Source organism: Suricata suricatta, chromosome X (assembly GCF_006229205.1).
Source record: "Suricata suricatta isolate VVHF042 chromosome X, meerkat_22Aug2017_6uvM2_HiC, whole genome shotgun sequence".
NCBI lineage: Eukaryota > Metazoa > Chordata > Mammalia > Carnivora > Herpestidae > Suricata > Suricata suricatta.
Genome location: NC_043717.1, coordinates 75,853,853 through 75,874,470, shown reverse-complemented (window position 1 = coordinate 75,874,470; position 20,618 = coordinate 75,853,853). Strand labels below are relative to the sequence as shown.

The following is a 20,618-nucleotide window of genomic DNA, read 5'->3' as shown; positions in this document are numbered from 1 at the left end:
GTTAGTAACTTAACAATGCAATCATTCTCTTCTCTAATTAAAACACATAGGTAAAACTAGGATCCAAATTAAAAAGGGTGGGTGGGAGTATGACTGTGATAGAAAAAAAAAAGCGCATGAAAATCACCTCCATATTAATTCTGCTCATCCATGAAATGATGTTTACGGCTTAGCTTATTTATTCTGGCGACTCAGGGCAGACATAGCAAGACTTCTCTAAATTTGGGCACCATATAGTATAGTGCAAATCACTGGATTTTGTATGACTGGAATAACATAAGCTGTTTCTGGGCACATTGGAATCGGAATTATCTTTCCGAATAAAAGAAAAGCCTCACCCTTGGTTCAGTTTACACTTTGTGATTACAAAATGTAATTTGTGGGGAGGGGGTCAAGGGCTTTAATGCAGAAGGGGACTGAGAGGAGACAAAAATAGAATAGTGGAGGAGCAATAACCACAGAGATGCAAAACAGTAACATTAAGGCTGCTTTGGGCATTCTCCCTGCAGCTTTCTCCTCTCCTCCGTCCCCCGCCCCCTTTGTTCATTGGTCACACAGAACCTGGGGACTGTGACAACCAAGCCAAAGCCCTGTGAGAATTTGCAATCATCTAAAGCATTTAGAGCACAGAGGAGGGGGTATTTGGAAATCTAACCAAGGACAATTGCACCAATTACATGGAAAGGTTAGTTGTGCCTTGAGCATTTTAGCATTCTTTCCTACACATTCAGCCTCTGGATGTCCCCATTTTGTAATCGTCAGCCCTCCAAGAGCGACTTGGAGCGAGAGACAGACACACCATTCCTGAAGTGCATCTAGACCCAATTTATGCGGCTTTGTCCTACGAAGTCTCGGCAAAACAATGTGTGACGTGGGCCTCCAGAGTTTGGGAATGACAACAAAAAGTGATATAAGCCAAGCAACAACTCTACTGCACACACATGAACCTGCTGCTGCAGTGCTATGACATCTCAAAGAAGCACTTTGATGCAAGCTTCTTTTGGGCCTGTGACGCACCTCTGGGAGCTTCCCTGGGCACATCTGTGAGCCATAGAGATCTGGCTGTAATGGACGTAAATAAAGAAAGAAAAGAAAGTTAAAACAGAATGCGGGACAACTTAGAAGGTGGGAGGAGATGAAACCAATGGGTCTGGATGGGGGAGGGGGGTAATCCCTTCTAAAGTGGGGCGGTTATGAAAATAGAGAGGCATTAACTAAATCAGGGGCAGGACAGATTTAAGAAAACAGAGAAAACGACAATGTTCTACAGAGTGGATGCGTAATTCCACTTTTGGCCAGATGCGTCCTCCATAAATATGCAATAATAAGAATTACTACTAAATGACTGGAGAAATTACCAAAAGGCAGAAACGTGACTTTGGGGTAGGGGGGAAGAAGGATGGCATCGTGAAAAGCTCTGACAATAATTTGTAAGTTGTATTTACAACCGGGTGATCATAGGTAGCCACTGGCCATGTGATGAACTTACAAATTTCAGTTCCCAATTCTGGTTCACCGTTTTCAATTTTGCGTGGGAAGTATCTGTGGAGCTACAACTGGAAAGGTGGCTATGTGGGGACACTAGATTTAACTTCATTCCCATTGATGTGACTTTTCTGTACTTTGTACCTAAAGTCATGGCCAGTGTAATGAAAACGAGATTGAGGATTTCCCACACAGCCAGACTCTGCCTTTGAGTTCCTTTAGACCAGGGGCAGGGAAACCATTTTGTTTCAAACCATATATGAGTAATTGCCATGTTAATGCTGCAGCTCTGAAGTCTCACTTCCCACAAAATAAGATCAGAGAAAAGATAACAGCTTTGTCTAAATAAAGCAATTGTCTCCAGTGCTACAGAAACATGCTTTGACCCAACTGGTTGGATTCAGGATACGGGTCTTTGATTCCTGGCATTTGGGGTTACTCCAAGCACAGTGAGAACGACACTTTTACATGCATTAATCACGCAATTTGATGCTAAAGCCTTAAGCCAAATATTTGAACTCAGGAGCCCATGCATGATCCCAGTTCCGATTCTAAGTGCAATTAATAGCATTTGGTTAATACTGTAATGGCCAAAGGAGTTATTAAGTGTTACAAAACTAGGTATGCATTGCACATAACCACTAGAGCAGATATCACTGGCATGGTCATTACTGTAATTATTAGAATATTTGCAGTTATAATACATTCTCATGGCACTTCTAAACTTTTGTGATAAATAAATGTCTTGAGATCACTAGACAGCAGGAAAACATGCTGTCAATTGCAGAAGATCCTTCAGACAACTATACTTACCACACAGCTACACTGCTGACATAATTTCTTTTGTCTTTTGTAAGTTGAGATAAACTAGTTAATCAATGAAACCTGACACTTAAATTTGAATATTTGCCACAGAGGCACATAATAGGAAAGCCATCTAATTACTCCAAATTGAGGTACAAATCCCAAAAGTTAAGAGAGCTAATGGAGCCCTAGACATATGAGCAACAGAAGCAGGAGCACATATCAATGCCTGACCATGTGTACAATGACGACCAGATGTACAAGCTGAGGATTGTCCAGTGTAGCCCAGGAGAATGGCAGCATGATACAACAGGCCAAGCATTTATCTTATCATAAGAAATGATCATTTATATCACTCATACCATTTTTCCCTCTGATTGACTTGAAGCGACCGTCACAGGTCGAGAGGTCTGGAAAGGGGAGTTCTAAAGTATTTGGGACAAAAATGGCAATATAAAGGGTAAGGACTTGTAATAGTTCAGTACCCCAAATCTCACTTCCCAACCTAATTTTAATCTCAGAGTCCAAGTGTATAACCAGGTACACAAGGTTATACGGGCCAGCTAGCTGTAGGGCAATGAACAAGCAGTACACCAAAGCACTGTCCAAATATTCAAAATGACAGGCCCTTGTAAGACAACTGAACAACACAGTTCAACAGATGGCTCAAAATCCAACCTAAGCCACCACAATAATCAAATTTAGTACTATGCCCCTCCCACCCACATGCATACACGTGCACACGCACATGCACACAAACACACACACAATAAGTGAGTGGTACCGGGGCAAATAGGACCCAATTTTAAGTGCTACCAACAAAATAATTTTAAAACCTTATGATCATTATGGTAATTTCAAAGTTAGGAAATGTAAACCATCAATGAAGATAGGAAAAAGGGGAAGAATTTGGCATCTTTAAATATAATATGTGGACAAGCAGTTTTGAAAGATCATCAAGAGGCCAATAGTACATCAGATACCAAAATTTAGCCCATGTCTTATCTGTATATTCAAAACATTTCTAACAACTGACTGCATCCAAACAGATGCCTTATTTTAAATTGGGTTTGGAGGACAAGGGGGGACAAGTTTTGGTTTGGTTTGGTTCAATTGCATCAAACAGGTTGTTCAAAATCGAAACGACTTCTGATCACGTATCCCACCCACTCCTACCCTCTCTGGTTGGTGCTTTGAGTTCTGACTGACAGCAAAGTGAAGATGCGGTCAGCAAGATGATGGTGATTCACTTTCCTTCATTTCTATTCAGAACCCCAAAAGAACAAAGAAAGAGCTAAAGATAGATTGTATCTTAAGATGTCAAGCAAGTTGGAAAGAGGAGAAAAAATAAAAAAAATTGGAAAGGAACCAGAATGTCACATAAGAACAGCAGAGGAGAAGCTTTCACATAAGACCACAATAAGGAAGACAAAAGAAAAGAAAAATGTGGCATGACTGTAATAAAACATAAGAACAATTTAAAACATAACTGGCAGAAGAAAAGCAACATAGAAACCAAAAAAGGTCCAACCAGAAAACACGATGTTCTTAAATAAAAACAGGGAAGAGTTATTAGACAAAATTTATAAAGTTTAAGTGCTCTTACTGTTTCAAAGGTCAAAAAGAGTCAGATTGTAAAAATTTTTGTTATTATTATAATTATTGGTGGTGACGGTGGTAGTAGTGTCAGTAAGGTTATACTTCCTAAGTGTAGCTAAGAGAATATTCTCAATTACAGCAAAGAGCAGAGGTCAGACTCAAACTCAAGGCCATTTGAATAATGTCTCAGACTCCAGTAATGAAATTGGTTAAATCCTACCGGTGTCTCAGCTTTATCAATGGCAGTACCTCTTTCTGTTCTCTTCTGCTTGTTACTAAGAGTATAGAAATAATCAGCTCATATATCTTTATAAGGCCAAGATATGTACTCAGTTTTGATTTTATTCTCATATTGCTCACTTCCAGAAAAGAAAGGCAATTTGCCTGTCAATTCAGAGACCTGGTTTGCTTCTCCAAATCAACTTAATTTGTCACTCTCCCTTTTTTGTTCACTTATTCATATGACAGTCTACTCACTAACCATCAAGTCATAAAACAGAAACTTTAATTATTTAATATCTAAAGTTATCTATGGCTTAAGAACCCAAGAATCAATGGTGATGATACCATCAAAGATTTTTTTTCTGAATGCATTGAAATGTGCGTTTTTATTGAGATCCTTACTAGTATGGAAAAAAGCTGATCCTCTTGGGGACATATTTCTAGCCGCATCTTTTCCTTCATCCATCTAAAGACAAAGATGCCATATCTTTAAAAACTATCCAAAGAGGGGCTGAATCTAGAGCTATGGTCTTTCTGGAGAATTTTTACTGATATTAACTGTGGATTATATATCTATAAAGCACATAACCACTATAGTACATGTGATATATCCATAATATTCTTCTTAAAACATGGGGTTTGTTGTTTTGAATGTCTATAAAATACACCTGTTAATAATCCTAAAAATAAGCTATGTTCTTGGAATCGAAGCAGAGAGCAGGTCAATTTTACAGAGATTTTTGTTTAGTTTGGTTAGCTGATCTGGGTAATCCAGATTCCAAGGTAAAGCCTGAATTAGTCAGATAGGCTGTCTTCACTGTCCAAGTTGAATCAATGATTCTCTGATTCACTTCAAACAATAAAGAACAGACTCAATAGAGTCTCTCTACCAGGACTACCTCCCCTGGGCCAGGGAAAATTAACATTTTCAATCAGGTTGAAGACTAACTGTGATCAGACATTTTTACAATGGACAAAATAATATTACCAATACTCTTGCCACTCTCTAGTTCCACCTGTGATTGTCTGCCTGTGTCCATGTCTGTGACATGGAAATGCTTCCTTGAAACCTATTTTCACAAAGGAACTTTTCATGGCTTGCAAAACAAAATAAGGAGCTTACTTACAGTGAACTCCCCGGTGACTGCGTCAAACCCCACATGAATCGTATGTTCAAAGTCTGAAGGAAGAGAGATCTCTGGGCGTTCTTTCTCTTTCTTCTTATTGGCTAAAGGCAAAATGTTAACATGTATTTATTTGGGCTATAGTTTTGTCATCCATAAGTTGTACAATTAGGTTCATAAAAACAGTTACAAAGGTGAAGGACAATCAATTCCAACACAATTTTCACAGTATTTCATTCCAGAAATTACAATTTCATTTGCAGAAGTAGCTGAGAGTTTGACAAAAAGGTTACATCCCCATAATTTACAAATTTCCCAAGTCCAACTCAAAAAAAACTTGCAGTCAAACAGATTTATGTCCTCTACCAGTCTAATAATGTAACCAGCAGGTATATATGTATATTGTGCTCATCTGGCTTTGTTTAATCAAATAAGACTTACTAAAGAAGAAATTAATCACGCTCAAGTCAAGCTAAGGCTTACTATTAGAACAAAAGAATGGGAAAATGCTTAAGCTATCCATAAAAGTGTTATGAACTATTTCCATGTTAACCATAGTTAAGTATCAAGCAGCTAAAACTTGTTTAACTTATATGTTTAGATTATGAACATAGACTCTTGTTCTTCCTTCAGTGAGAACACTATTGTGGATCAGTCATGTCACAAATCTTTATCATTAAAAATGTTTTTAACCATTTCCTAGCCAGCACTTGTTAATAAAAATACTCACAAACTGCTTATTTTTACTGAATTTATTTTATTTAGTTCTCAGTAACCTCAAACCAATGCCTTGGTTTAGACATTCTAGTCTGTAGCTCTTTTTACATGTGCCTAATATATTTTGTCATATTAGCCATTCAAAATCATTGTCCTCAAGTAGCAGATTTTTCATAGTGACACAATTATAAATGAGCACACCCACAGTTAATATATCAAAAGCCTTTAAAAATATCATCACTGGAGAGATTAAGTTGGGAACTATAATAAAGTTAGTTTATCTTGAAATAGATTCCAGGAGGAAGTCACTGCAGAAATGTAAAATGGCATCAAGTAGATTCCATAATAGACATATAAGCAGATATGAGAATGTGCCTCTTATCAGAGTACATTCTCATACTTAAAAAAATAATAATACTCACCCTCCTAATAATGGGAAAGTCAGCATGGTTTGCCCAACTGAAACCAGTCAACCTCAGAATTGCCCAGCATGGCCAATTTAGAACATTCTGGTTCACATAGATATTTCCTTGGCCTGAATTCAGACAACATTCAATTAACCATATATGGATTACTGGTTTTATGGATTACCCAAGAGAAATTTTAGATTCAAAACCTTTTGTGTTCAAATGTCATTCTTACGGCTTCTTTTCTCTTTCTGCCCTCTTTCACTGCTCCCTGTCTCCAGCCAGATGACAGAGATATGGGGCAAAAATATGGAAATTCAAGTAGTAAGAAAAGTAGGATACAGGATTGAGAAATAAAGGTTGGAGGGGGGGTTGCAGGGGTGAGGGGACAAGAGTCATTCAATGCTACTGCCTGGCCATGGAACACATTTAGGACTCATTTTGAAAAGTACCTATGTGCCATCTAAACTTCAGCATAGATGTCACTTTTATAGCAAGCCTACTTTATTGAATATTATCATAACTGAACAGTCAAGCATAAAGGTTTTTTTGTTGGTGTTCCTATTTTCTCTGCATGTTTTTGCACCATGGCTATCACTCACGCTTGTTTGACTGCCATGTTTACTTGTTCAGAACCACCACAGGTGTCCTAGCTACTCCTGTGATGGTTCCCTTGTTTTGCCTCTTCTGTGCCCTCCCATCCATATTGGACATAGTTGACTACCTCTCTATTTCCTTGACAACGTGGTCTGATTCTCCTCCCTCAGTGACTATTCTTTATTTTATTAACATTGCTTCCCTTTCTGCCTTCTGTAATGCAGTCTTTGGCCTTTAATGATTCCTTCTTGACACTCATTCCTCTTAGATGGCATCCACTCCCAGATACTATTCCCTAGTCTGTGGTTGGCAGGGGTAGATCCACATACCATGGGACCAAACACTTGATACAATTTGAGAGGAATAACTCCCTTTCAGTAAAAACAATATGAGATTGCTAGGGCCCCTTCTGGGGTCTTGTAAGAGCCCCAGGCAAGTGGGGAACTCTAGGGAGGTTTTATTCACTTTATAGTTAATCTACTCCTGGTGGTTGGTGACTTTCTTGGGGTCAAAGTCCACTTTAAAAAATCTCTAGAGAGCTTTGGAATTTCTGCCCATAAAATGCACTGCAATACATCTACCCAATTCTGCATATAATTTCAGAGATTCAAAACTCCCTTGGACTCCAGGTTGAGAACTTGTAGCTTTCTGTCTTCAATCATTGTATCAACTGGCATTCATTATCTCTCTTATCAGTAGTCTTTCCCCACTTTCCATTAGTATTGGCTGAATGTTTGAAGCATATTGACTTAGACATAAACACTCCACTTGGACTGAACTGTATGAATTGACTTAATGGAGTTATTCTAGAAGGCCAAGGATCTAGAAGGTAAAGATTGCCAGTCCCTTACCAGCCTAATCATGCCATTTCCTTCGCTTCAGGGCTAAGCATAACAAAGGCAGAAAGGAAGCCCAAACTTGCTCTTCTTCCACATTCTCTCAGTGAAATGACATCACTAACCACCCAAATCAGAGAAAGGTTCAAACTTTAGATACCTCCTGTTTTGGGAGGCCCTAATCAATGAAAAGATTAGGACCCATTCTTTTCTATAGGTAATACAGATAAAAATAATACTAAAGCATAAAAAGGTAAGAAAGTTCAAAAAGTTCTTATATGCCTATGATGATTAAGTCTTTCTAAAAACTACATACACAAAATAAATATGTGGTCATGTTTGGGGTGTCCCTAATTTGCTGGGCCTATAGCACCTGCTTACTCTGTCTATTAGGTAATTTGGCACTAGCCCAACTGCCCAAGCCATAAATTTGGGAGCTTCTTTGACTCCCACTGTATTTCTATCTTAAGCGGTCACCAATTTATATTTAATCTCCTAGACTCATTTTGAATCCACCATCTTCCTTTCATCCCCACAAACCATTACCTTAGTCCAAGGCGCTAATTTTTCTTACCTAGTCTTATTGCTTCTAATCTTGCCTCCTGCAATTAATTACTTTGTGGCCAGAGTAACCTTTGAAATATACAAATGTGACCACATTCTTGCCTTTAAGATCCTTAAATGGTTCCCCATGTCAGCATGCTGCCCAAGGACCTCCAGGATCTGCCCCCAGCTTACCTCTCCATTGTCTATTCTTGCCATAGCCCCCACTTTCCCATTCCCATGCCATGATCCCTAAAATGCTGGATTTTCTCTTACTGCCAAGACTTTCAGGCTAAGCTAAGGCTGGAAAGTCTTATTTCTTACCATGATCCTTCCCCCTATCTCCTGCAATTTGGGTGGATAACTCCCCCTAGTCCTTACTCTTCACTCTTGGGTTTCCTCTTCTTTGTAAAGTCTTGCTCTGTATTCCCTCTCCAAAGTTAAATGTCCTTCTCTTCATGCTCCCACAGACCTCTCCAGGGCAAACTCTGAGCTTGGCATGTCTCAACACTGGATTGTTATTTCTTCTTTACATACCTGTGTCTCTAGCTAAAATTTGAGCTACTTGACCATAGAGCCTGTATTTTATTCATTCTCACACTCCCTAGCACTTGGCTTATGTCTATACCCTTAATGATGATCATTTATGGAATATTCACTTAATCTCATTAGGTAGTCCCTATTATTATTGTTTAATTATTATTCTCTAGATAAGAAAATGAGAGTGAGGTTCAATGACATACCCAGGGCTATACACCTGGCAGGTGTCAGAGCTAGAGTTTGAATGGAGGTCCTGTGTCTACAGAACCTATTTCTTAACAGCTACACTATTTACTATTCAGTAACATTAAAAAAAAAACGCAACATTTTTGAGTCCTAGTCTCCAGAAAAAAATGTTTAGTATTGAATGGAGCTTAGATGCGAATTTTTGTCTTTTGTTCTTTTCAAAAACACTAAAATGTATCTCCCTCAGAAAATTCTGCTGACCACTGCTTGTTTACATTAAGATTCAGTCTAACCTAAATATTGGGTTGATAAGACTCAGCTCAATCAGCTCTGGGTTGATATTTGCAGAAAGCAGGAGCCCAAATGAGTACCACTTTCTAAGTGTATCACTCATATTCTACTGGAACACAGAAAGAAGGCCACATCAGAGGCAGCAAACTGGCTCTGGAACCCTCTGGGTGCACATGAGTTCTCATTCCAGGGGCCAGCGAACCCTTCTGGAGTCTCTCATCCTAACATCTTTCTCCATTCCATTACCTTATAAAGAAAGAAAAGTCCCTCTAATAAGCTATCATTTCCTATATACCCTACCCCAATCAGTATTCTGCATTTCCCCAGTGGCTACAGCTCATCCCATTACCAGTCCTTCTACACTTTCAACCTCTTTATTAAATGTTCTCTTCACCTTCTTGCCTCCAGTTCCCAAAATTCACTGTGCATCACTCTCATCTGGGAAACTTAATAGAAAGAGTGAGAGAAGAGAGAGAGGATATCAGAGCCTCACCCCCAGAGATTCAGATTCAGTTAGTCTGGGACAGAACACAGCACCTTTAATTTTTAAAGCTTTTCAGGTATTTCCATTAATCAGCTGGAGTGAAGGGGCTACTGGTTGGCTCAGTCAGTTGAGCATCTGACTTTGGCTCAGGTAATGACCTCAAGGTTCATGAGTTTGAGCCCCACATTGGGCTCTGCACTGATGGTATGGAGCCTGCAGCCTGCTTCAGATTCTGTGTCTCCCTTTCTCTCTGCCCTTCCCTGACTCTCACTCTGTCTTTCTCTCTCTCAAATATAAATATTTAAAAAACAGCTGGGGTGGAGAAAAACAACTTTAAGTTCTATTCTCCAATGAGGGTACCACTTCCTCATAGCATAACTCTGAGGGATGCTTCTCATTCTTCCCCATCCCAAATCCTTAGGCCTGGAGGAATGGGGGAGGGCAGGGTTTCCCACTTTTCATTCCAACCTGTTTATGAGATCAGTACTTCTGCACTTGCTTAAAAAACTTTTTCCATTGAGGTTACTGCCATTAAATGCTTTTTGGCCAGGTCCCCTTATCCATTGAGGACTTGGGCTCCAAGTCTTCCGCCCTACCCTCAATGCTATTATAGCTCTGTGAAACATGATATGTAAGTGGACACCTCTTTCACACTTTTTCTGCTTAACTCTTTGGCCTTCCTCAATTCTAATGAATTTCAGCTCCCTTCCACTTCAGTCTACTCCCATGGCAACCACTAATCCAGGGGTTCTCAACCAAGGCTGCTCATCAGAACAACCTGTAGAGTTCCATGGAGGACTAACGTCTAGGGCTTACCCAGGACCTACTGTAGCAGGATTTCTGGGGGTGGGACCTGGGCAAATGATTTTCTAAGCTACATAGATGATGTGAAAATGGAGTGGAGGACCAAAGGTACCCCAGGCCTTTTCATTATCCAGAATGACCCTTTCTTTGAAATGTTAAACCCCATTATCCCAGCCTCCCATCCTTCTAGCCCTCTCTTTCCAGCCCTTAATCCTATTTTACTTGTTCTTTCATTCTACAAAGCCTCTAGTTTCTGGATCTCTCCATTTTTAGCCATGTTCCTAACTTTCTCCAGGCCTAGACTATTTTGTACATCATTTAAAATTTAAGATCGTTTATTTGAGAGAAAGAGTGGGCATGAGTGGAGGGGGGGAGCAGAGACAGAGGAAGAGAGAGACAATCCCAAGCAGGCCCCATGCTGTCAATGCAGAGCCTGACACAGGTTTGAACTAACGAACCGTGAGATCATGACCTGAGCCAAATTCAAGAGTCAGATGCTTAACTGACTGAGTCATCCAGGCATCCCTGGTTCATCATTTAAATTGCTCTTAAGCCCCTGACCTGAAAGCAGTGCCACACTTTGACCACAATTCTCCTGCAAAAATGTACTCTGATACAATCCAACCATGAAATCTTCACTTCTATACTGATGCTGATGAGTTGTTGGAGGAAAAATATTTACACAGCCAGGCAGATTGGTTCATACTACAAAAGTCAGAGATCATAGTTGGGTCATTGATGGCATCTGACAATATTCTTCTGGCCCATTGCCAACTTCCTTTCTTATTCGTACCGAATATTCCAGAATGTTTCCACGTTACTCAAACTTCTGCCTCACCCTCTCCCCATTGACTTTCCACACATGAAATTCCTTCTACTTCACTGAGAAAATGAGTCCATCAGTTTGTAACTGCTCTTACTTCACTTCCTCTCCCATTCTAGCTGGGTTGACCTCCATCAGTAACATCTTCTCCAGTCTCACTGGAAGCAATGTCCCCTCCTGCCTAAGGTTTATCTCTCTCACCTCTCCAAGGATCTATATCACCAATTATTGCCTATTATTCTTATCTTCAATCTCTCCTTCTCTACTGACACTTCCTATCTGGCCCACAAGACCTACTGAGACCTCCTTTGTCTTTAAAAATTAAAACCCTCTGCCACATCACATCTTTCTCTACTGCCATAGTCTCTCAGCCTTTCCTTCTTTGGCATATACTTTTTGAAAAGGCAATATAGGCTTCCTTAACCTGCACTCCCCAAACCACTGCAACAAGTCTCTGAGATCTCAAATTAAATTTCCTCCTTGAAAATGCTCATGTTCTTGTCCTTACAAATGCTGACCTCTCAGGCAAAACTGACATTGCTGATGATGAAGGTCATGAGATTAGTCCTTGCTGCCATTTTTTCCACAATCCTTTCCTAGAACCTGTTCCTGCATTGCTGGGTCTTCCATTGACTCTAAACAATAGTTCCCAGGAGCTGTCCGAGGTCCTCATCTCTTCTTACCAGCATGCTTAACCTTTCAGTCACCTATTTACTTGTTTGGTTTCCCATCTACACTAGTGACTCCCTGTATGTCTGTCCATCCCTGACCTCTCTGCTGTACCCTGACCCCATGGGGTTGCATTTTGAACACTTCTATCTGGATGCCTCCTAGACTGCTCACTCTAAATATTTTCAAAATATTTTCTGTTGCCTTCTCACATGTGAAACAAGAAATTACAGCCCCTCCTGTGTTCCCTACCTCACCCTCCTCCAGCTTCTCATCATCCACTTGGTTTCCTAGCTCTGTTAATGCTTCTTCCTGAATATTCTCTCTGAATTGTCCTCTTCTGATTTACTGATACTGGCCTTTAGGTCAAGCACTGTCATTTTTCACCTGCATAACTCCAACAGCTTGATCTGTTTCCTTCCATCCCACCACACAATCCATTCTCCTCCTGGGGCTAGAGTGAGATTTTGAAACACAAATCTGATACCATTCCTCTGCTTCAATACTTCCCCATTGCCTTCAAAATCAAATTCAAAGCCCTTGGCATGGTGTATATAAGCTCTGAAAGATCCTGTCCCAAACTACTTCCATGGCTCCATCTCCCACCCCTAATCAATGCACTAGCTATTCAGAACTACTTGTAGTTGAATTCGCAGAGCCTCAATTAACAATGTGTCATGTCTGCCTTCATAATGCTGCTCCTTCTCTCTAGAATACCACCCATCCTTTACATGGCTAGTTCTATTCCTTCTTTAAGACTCACCCTGGTTCAGTGGTCACTTACTCCAAGAAGACTTCTCTAACTTCCCCTCAGTCCTGAATAGATGCCCTTTCTCAGTGCTCACTTCTATATTGATCTTACCACACTAAACTTTAATCATTGACTGACTTGTTTGGATCCCTCACTACACCATCAGATCCTTAAAAGCAGGAGCTGGGACTTATTCACCTCTGTATCCTAACATCTATCTAACATAGTACCCGATTCAATAAATATTTGATGAATAAGCAATGAACGGAGGAGCGATCTTCATTATATGAAATGAGAACCAATACCTGGAGACAAATCATGCCTATCTGCCATTATGTGTTTATGGATGAGGAGACAATGGCCTAGGTTCCCTAAAAATGCCTTAGGGTGAGAAGGTATATTTTAACATACTTGTTATAGTTGAAGATGATGGTGACAGCAATGTTGCTGTTTTTCCTCAACAGTAGGGATGCCTCTGCACTCATTAAGGCATACCTCTTGCCAGGTACCTCTTTGGGGCAAAAGTCATTTATTGCCAACACAATTGGGCAAGGTTCAAGGCACAGCAAAGCACCCAATTTTCCCCCAGATGAAATCCCTGGATGGTGCTATGCTTGCCTTCTCAGTGTTTTAGAAGACTGTCACCTGAATTTTCCTTGTTTTAGAAATTCCACTTGTCACCTTCCTCTAAAATTCCTAGAAGTTTTTTGTTGGGCCTTCCCATTGGATGATGTCATATGTTTACATCCAGAATTGTAGTTTAGAACACTTTCTGGTTCCTTGAAAACAGAGCATGCGGGAAAAGAAAGGGAATGATGGAGAGCAGACATGGACAAATGCTTTCCTACATAAATGTAGCCTAAGAGCACAGAATAATAATTTTTTAAAAAAGCAATGGAAAATATGCAAAGTTATGTATATGGCATAATAAAAAAAGTGATGTTTAAAGCCACATTAAAGGCACCTGGGTGGCTCAATTGGTTGAGCATCTGACTTCAGCTCAGGTCATGATCTCATGATTCGTGGGTTTGAACCCCACATTTGGCTTGCTGCTGTCGGTGTGGAGGTCACTTCGGATCCTCTGTCTCCCTCTTTCTCTGTCCCTCCCCTATTCTCTGTCTCGCTCTTTCTCAAAAATAAACATTAAAAAAATAAAGCCACATTAATACAGAAAACTAAAAGTAATATTTAGTAATAAACTAATATTAGTAAACTAATTAGTAAATTAATTTAGTAAACTAATTTACTAAAAGTAAAATACTATGTAAAACACAGAAATAATTTTTCCAAAGGGGAAAAACCCCACATAGGCTGTCTAGTTCTAAGCAGTACGCATTTCACAACTTTGGCTCTTAGGAACCACTCTGTCCTGCCATTCCCTCAGTTTCCTTTTCCTTTGAAAGTGTACATGGAATTGTGGATCAGTGTAGTGACAGACTGTGTTGGGTGGCTCATTAGGAGCTTGAGTAATATTCTAAACTTGCAGTCTGATTGGGGAAATAAACTTTCCAAATTAAAAATAGCAACCAATACTACCAGACCAAAGAAACTTAGGTGCTGTGGCTCAGTCAGTTAAGTGTCTGACCCTTGGTTTTGGCTCAGGTCATGAACTCACAGTTGGTGAGATTGAGCCCTGCACTGGGCTCTGGGCTGACAGCATGGAAGCTGCTTGAGATTTTCCCTCCCTCTCTCTCTGCCCTTTCCTCACTTAATCTCTCTCAAGAAAGAAGAAAATAAACATTAAAAAAAGAAACTTAGGTGCTAGATTAAAAAAAAGATAGAGTATAAGTGCTCTAGCCTATTAAAAAAGACAGAAGTCTGTGGTGGACAGTTAGGCTTACTGGAATGGGTAGGACTCAAGAGATGGTATTAAAGAATGGATAAGCAGGAAAGGATAAGGCACCTAAAATAGAAAAAAACCCAGGAGAATCAAACCTGGCATGTATGAACGTATATAGCATATTGATGAGGACTTGAGAAGACAGAAGGGTAAATAGGGTAATGGCCTTGGAAAGCAGGAAGGAAGATGAAATTGGAGACGGTAATAAAGAATGTGCTAGAAAAGGTTTTTGAGCAGGTGGATAATACAACAGAGAAAGTACTTTCTGGAAGACAAGCCAGGGAGCTATGCACTGCTAGGTACACAAGGCATGGTAGGGGCAGGCTTCAAAATGATAGTTTTTTTCACACAGGCTGAGGAGAAAAATGTATGGTGGGCATGGAATGGGGATAACCTATCTGCTACTGCATCTGTTGCCTCTAAGATCACATACTAGGCATTTTCTAGAAACCATGTGTGTGATTTCTGCAACTACACAGGAAGTTACAATCCAGGAGAAAGCACAGGAAGGAAAGCATGTCTTCTATGTAGTGTCCCCCACAACACTCAGCACAGAGCTAGGCACATAAAAATCAGACACAAATAAGGGCACCTGGGGTGGCTCAGTTGGTTGGGTGTCTGACTTCAGCTCAGGTCATGATCTCACGGTTTGTGAGTTCAAGCCCCACATCGGGCTCTGTGCTGACAGCTCAGAGCCTGGAGCATGCTTTGGATTCTGTATTTCCCCCTCTCTTACCCTTCCTGGCTCACACACTCTCTCTCGAAAATAAATAAACTTTAAAAATTTAAGAAAAATAAATTTAAAAAGTCAGACACAGATCTTTCCTGAGTGAAGCACACAAATAAACTATGAAAATTGCTCCAGGGAGACCGATATTAATGTCCAAGTCTGTTCTGTCTCATTTTTCCATTGAGCTAGTTAGTAAACAAGATCTGTGTTTAAAGTCAGCATGTAGCCCAGATTTATGCATTGGCTGGTTGCGCATCTCTCTCCTGTGATTTTCCATGAAGCCCTTTGAGATAAAGGAGGCCTAATAAAATATTTTGCATGGAGGCTTGCACTGAAGTTGCTGGGGTTGGAACTCTCCTGGGAGGGAACCTCATCCCACAACCATTGCTTAACTTGACACTAGAAATCCTCTTCTCCCTGCTCTTTGACCCATTCCCCCTGCCCAGGTGCAATCAAGTGTTTTGCATTCCTGAAGCCAAAAAACTTGTGCAGACATAGAAGCCATTTCGGGCAGGGGCTGAGTTAGAGATCTGTCATACTAAAATGCCTACTTTTCATCTCTGTATTCCTGGCTTTGTTCTGGGAGAGCCATGTTAGAAGGATATAGAAGTATTTGTAAAGGGCTCTCCACCTCCTATGGACAACAGCTTTTACTTTCCCTAATAGACTATCCTTAGTGATTTGGTCACTCTTTAGCTGGGTGATGGGTGTTTTCTGTGGTCCACTCATTTCTCTAATTCATTAAGAGGCAGCTAGTCAATGCCTCACAAAGACCATTTACAGAATACTGCCCTTGTGGCCTTTAAGAATTAAAATTCCTTAGTGTCTACTTAACAGGAAAGTAAATTAGATATTGGAGTTGTTTTAATTCAAGAGAAAAAACAATGTCATTCTGCTCCATCCTCTGAATTGGGGGTCACAGAACACACTGTGCCATAACTCCCCAGAGGGAATCTTTCTGAAACCTTACACTTCGGTAAGAATAAGAATTCCAGAGCAGTTCTGGGATACAGTTCTTCCTATGGCAACAGCAGTCCTGCAGGTGGTGTCCAAGAGAGCAAGAGAGACTAATATCTGCAAGATGGTTATCATCTCTGGCACTCTGCTCTATAAACACATATGGTTTGGGGGCATATTATGAGAGGGGATCTCCGATTATTTCTTATTAGTTTCATGAAATGTGCATGTCTCCTTACACACGGGAGAAAATGATTCATTAGTTTTCCTCTCTTTTCTTTTCCTTTGGTAGAAAGAATGTCATTTGTGGGTCTTCAAATTTATTTTCCCCATTGGAACTACTTGAATGCACTATGTGGTAATGACAATGGAAAGTTAGGCACAGAAATAGATTTTATTCTTGGCTCTAAGTATTTAAAGAAATTGACAGCACAAGGTGGGTAAAAAGTTTAAAAAGAGGTTCTATGTAACAGATATATTTTTGGCTTACACCTAGCATCTTGGGCAAAATATATACTGATTCTGAGCAGAAAAAGAAAAAAGGTGTCTATTAAATGAGGAAAAAAGACCCAACTCTTTAAATACTGAATTATAAACGAATCTAAGAGAAGGCATGAGCGGGGACTCTTGTGTTCTATTTTAATATAGCTATTTAATAGTTTAATTGTAAAAGCATCAGTTATTATTTTTGTAATAGAAAAAGATTTACAGTGGATTCAGGGAAAAGTAATTGACAATTTCTTTTTCACAAAGGCCTTTACTTTTGGCTAGCAAATCAGACCCTCAGGAGTAACTTGTAAAGACAAAAAGGTAAGACTGCTGTTGTGACTGCGGATTGAGACAGTGGGTTGGATTCACCTGGGCTTTACTCACTTCTGTAAAAGTTCCATTTTGTGCATATTCCATTGGCTAAGACCCTATTTTCGAAATAAGTTAGGGAACTCCCATTTTATGACAGCAGTGTCATGTTCAACCACCATTGGATTAGGAGTTGGGGATGATCCAAATTCCAGGCATGCCTTGCTTTGTAAATTTGTAATGAATGGGGCAACTCTGGGGAAGTCATTTAACTTCGTAGGAATCTCTTTCTGCCTTCCTCTATATATTGGGGGATAGTCCTTGCTTCCATCATAAGAGATCTGAAGGAGGTAACTGGTATGAAAGACCCGTTAACACGATAATATCCCTAGAATTGCTGTCCCAAATACATCATCTCATTAGCAATATACTCAAGTAACAGGGTGACTCTGTTACTTGTAATGGGGTTACTTGTTTTGTTACTGGAGAATAAAGTAATCTGCCATTTGTCACCCAGCACTTCCACCATGTGGGTGATGTCCTTGAAAACAGAACTACCAAGAAATAAGATTAATCTGGCCTGTTTTAAACATCCACTGCTCTTATAATATTTTAGATATTAGCAAATCCCAGGAGTAGAGAGGTGGAAAGGCCCAGGGTTGTGGGTTCATTCTCCTGTTTCAGGTAGAGTCTGCTAAAGCCATGAGAGTCCCAGCAGAAGAACCTAGAAAATTTCACCCTTGGTCACTTACAGTATTCAATATTTGGAATTTCTTTTCGCCTGGTCCATTCCCTCTGTGGAAATAGTAAGTCCATTTCCTCCTGCCAGGTCTATGGTGGCTATGGAAAACAATATGTACTCTCTCCATAAGTCAGTAGCCTTTAATGTACAGATAAAAACTTCAAAGTGGCACCTGATTCTGCAAGAGCAGCTACAAGTCTAATTCATAAGTTGGGTGTTCCATGAGGATGATGGGGGTAAAGAAAATGATGGTCTCATGTGAGCCCTTCTAGTGACCTCCACTCGCACACAGACAGCCATCACCTTCAGTGGCAGCATCTTCAAAACCATTCAGCAACAGCGATCATTCTGGCAAATCGTCAGGACTCTTACCTATCTCCTTCCAGGCAACACACACGGCTTCCCCTTGTATTTACACCCAGTTCACACATGCAACAATTTCAATGGAAAATGTTTGAAGGGAAAAAACCCCAAATATGAGGCATTGTCCTAAATCAGACACTCCTGATTGTGTGGAGAATTACATAGGGTGCAAGTTTGAGAGAGGGGTAAATAAAAAAGTCTTCATTTGGTTTAAGGAGGAAAGCAGCCACACATGCCTCAGCTGGTGTTAGTTTTCCTCTCTTTTCAACAGTTTGTTTTAATGTTTGATACAACTCTCTTCTGTCTTCCCCTCTTCTCATCCATCCCCAGGATCCTCTCCACCCCTTAACCTCCCTCTCACATATTACTTCCTCTCTCAATTTAGATCTCTCTGTTGCTTCTTTCCTTTTGTGTATCTATCTCCCAATCTGGCATTCCATACGTGAATTTGTCTCCTCATTTTGATGGGCTACCATATTTGTACCCAATGTCCTTGTTTATTGGCCTTGATGTAGAAGCACAGGCTCTAAGTAGATAGAGGGCATCATTATCCCACCTTCTTACCATTTCAACCATGGGACACTTCTCAGAGTAAAGAAGGCTCTTCTCCTGGGGAATAGCACTGACCCTGGAGGACAAGCAAGATGCCACGTCCTTCAGGCTTCCCAAAGAGCAGGGCAGTGATCTCCCAAGAGCACTCTGCTGAGCTGTATGGTTTACATTTGGAAAACCAAGAAGAATGTAAATACCATTCAGGAAGTAGCAGTCTCTGACATCTGGCTTTCTGATAACAGGACCCTCAATTAATTGGGCCTCCCACCAGCAATGATAAGAATCTTGAGCTACTGTAAGATCCCAATGGGTCTTCAGCATCACCGAAGAAAGATTGCATATTGTTCCGTCTAGGTATCACACTAAGTATTTTTTTATTGTGCATTAATTGGATGAAAGTTAGTACTGGGCATTGACCAAAACATCTGATAACATCACCATAAAGGATAAGCTGAGACTCTCCTTTAGTATAATTGTTGCACAGTAAAGCTTCTTGTGTAGTGTATAGAGAAGATGGCATACTCTAGGAGTCAAAACAGTATATATGCAATACAATAACAACACTATATGGCACTTTAAGAACTTTTTCACATATATGAACACACTCATTTAGAGCCTTGACTTTCTAATGTAAGCAATATTTAAGCCCATCAGGTATACACACCAAATGAGAATCTAACCCACAAAATACCCAAATCAAATATTAGTACATCTGTATTGTCAAGAATTTTTTTTTCCATCGTTTCTTTAAAAAAGAAAAGCCATGAAAAAGTTTTCCTTCCTTCTGAGTGGTGATTTAAAAAAATAATCCCCTTTTCTGAAATTCACATCCGTTTCTAAGTGCACTGGCATCTTAAGGAAAAATGAAAGCCACTGCTGGCTTTTGGATGCCAAGAACATAGTTGACCACATATTCCCTTCATCCTGTAGCAAGGAAGTGTGATGGAACAGAAAAAGCACAGGGTTTGGAGTCAGAGAGACCTGGTAGACTCCTGGCTTCCCTCACTTGCTACGTGATTCTCGGCTGTCTACTCAAATGCTTTGTACTTAAATTACCTTCTCTGTGAGAAGGGGATAATACAGAGTGGCTGTTAAGGATTAAAAGACTCAATCTGTGTAAACTGCTTGGCACACGGTCTGGCACCCAGGAACTGGTCATTAATTGGTAGATTACTTCTTATTTGCTTGACCTGATTTGTATCCAACTATCCCCTCATGCTCCTCCAGGGAGAGGGGCCCCAGTATCACCCCCAGGCTCACCAGCTCCCAAATTTCTCTGGGTTCCCCACAAACCAAGCACATATAAACTCTACTCTCTAAAGACACAGCCCATCACACAGTGTGGCATGTCCTCTGAAACACACCTTATGCTCAGGTGCAGGGCGAGACACAAGACATGAGAAAGCACACTTCAGAAGACACACACGTCACACAGAACAGGTCACCTCAAAATGCAGCCTCAACGGCCTCTTCCCCACATGTCCCTCCAAGCTTCGGGTCCTTAACATTTATTATTTTTAGAGGCACTATGCGATTTTCAGAGGACTGGGTGATTCATTTGCCTCATTGCATGTGCCCTACTGGTTTATTTATTCCCCTCCTTACTCCAAATTGGATTTAAGGTGGCTTACAAGAATATACACAATATGATAGCATAAATTCAAAGTATATAAGAAAGTAAAAGGAAAATAAAAACAAAGACAGAGACATAAAATGGAGCCTGGAAGAAAGCTAGTGCAAGTGCATACATACCA

The 20,618-nt window shown here is 40.3% G+C and overlaps 1 protein-coding gene across 1 annotated transcript in view; it reads right to left on the bottom strand.

The window, feature by feature from the left end:
* Window positions 1–20,618, bottom strand: part of PAK3 (p21 (RAC1) activated kinase 3) — a 124,020-nt gene that overhangs the window by 70,062 nt on the left and 33,340 nt on the right. Inside the window, exons 10-11 of the mRNA XM_029930362.1 lie at window positions 5,238–5,338; window positions 1,018–1,062 (exon numbers count right to left, since the gene is read on the bottom strand). Of these exons, the coding sequence (XP_029786222.1) occupies window positions 1,018–1,062; window positions 5,238–5,338 (146 nt within the window). The remainder of the gene's footprint in view (window positions 1–1,017; window positions 1,063–5,237; window positions 5,339–20,618) is intronic.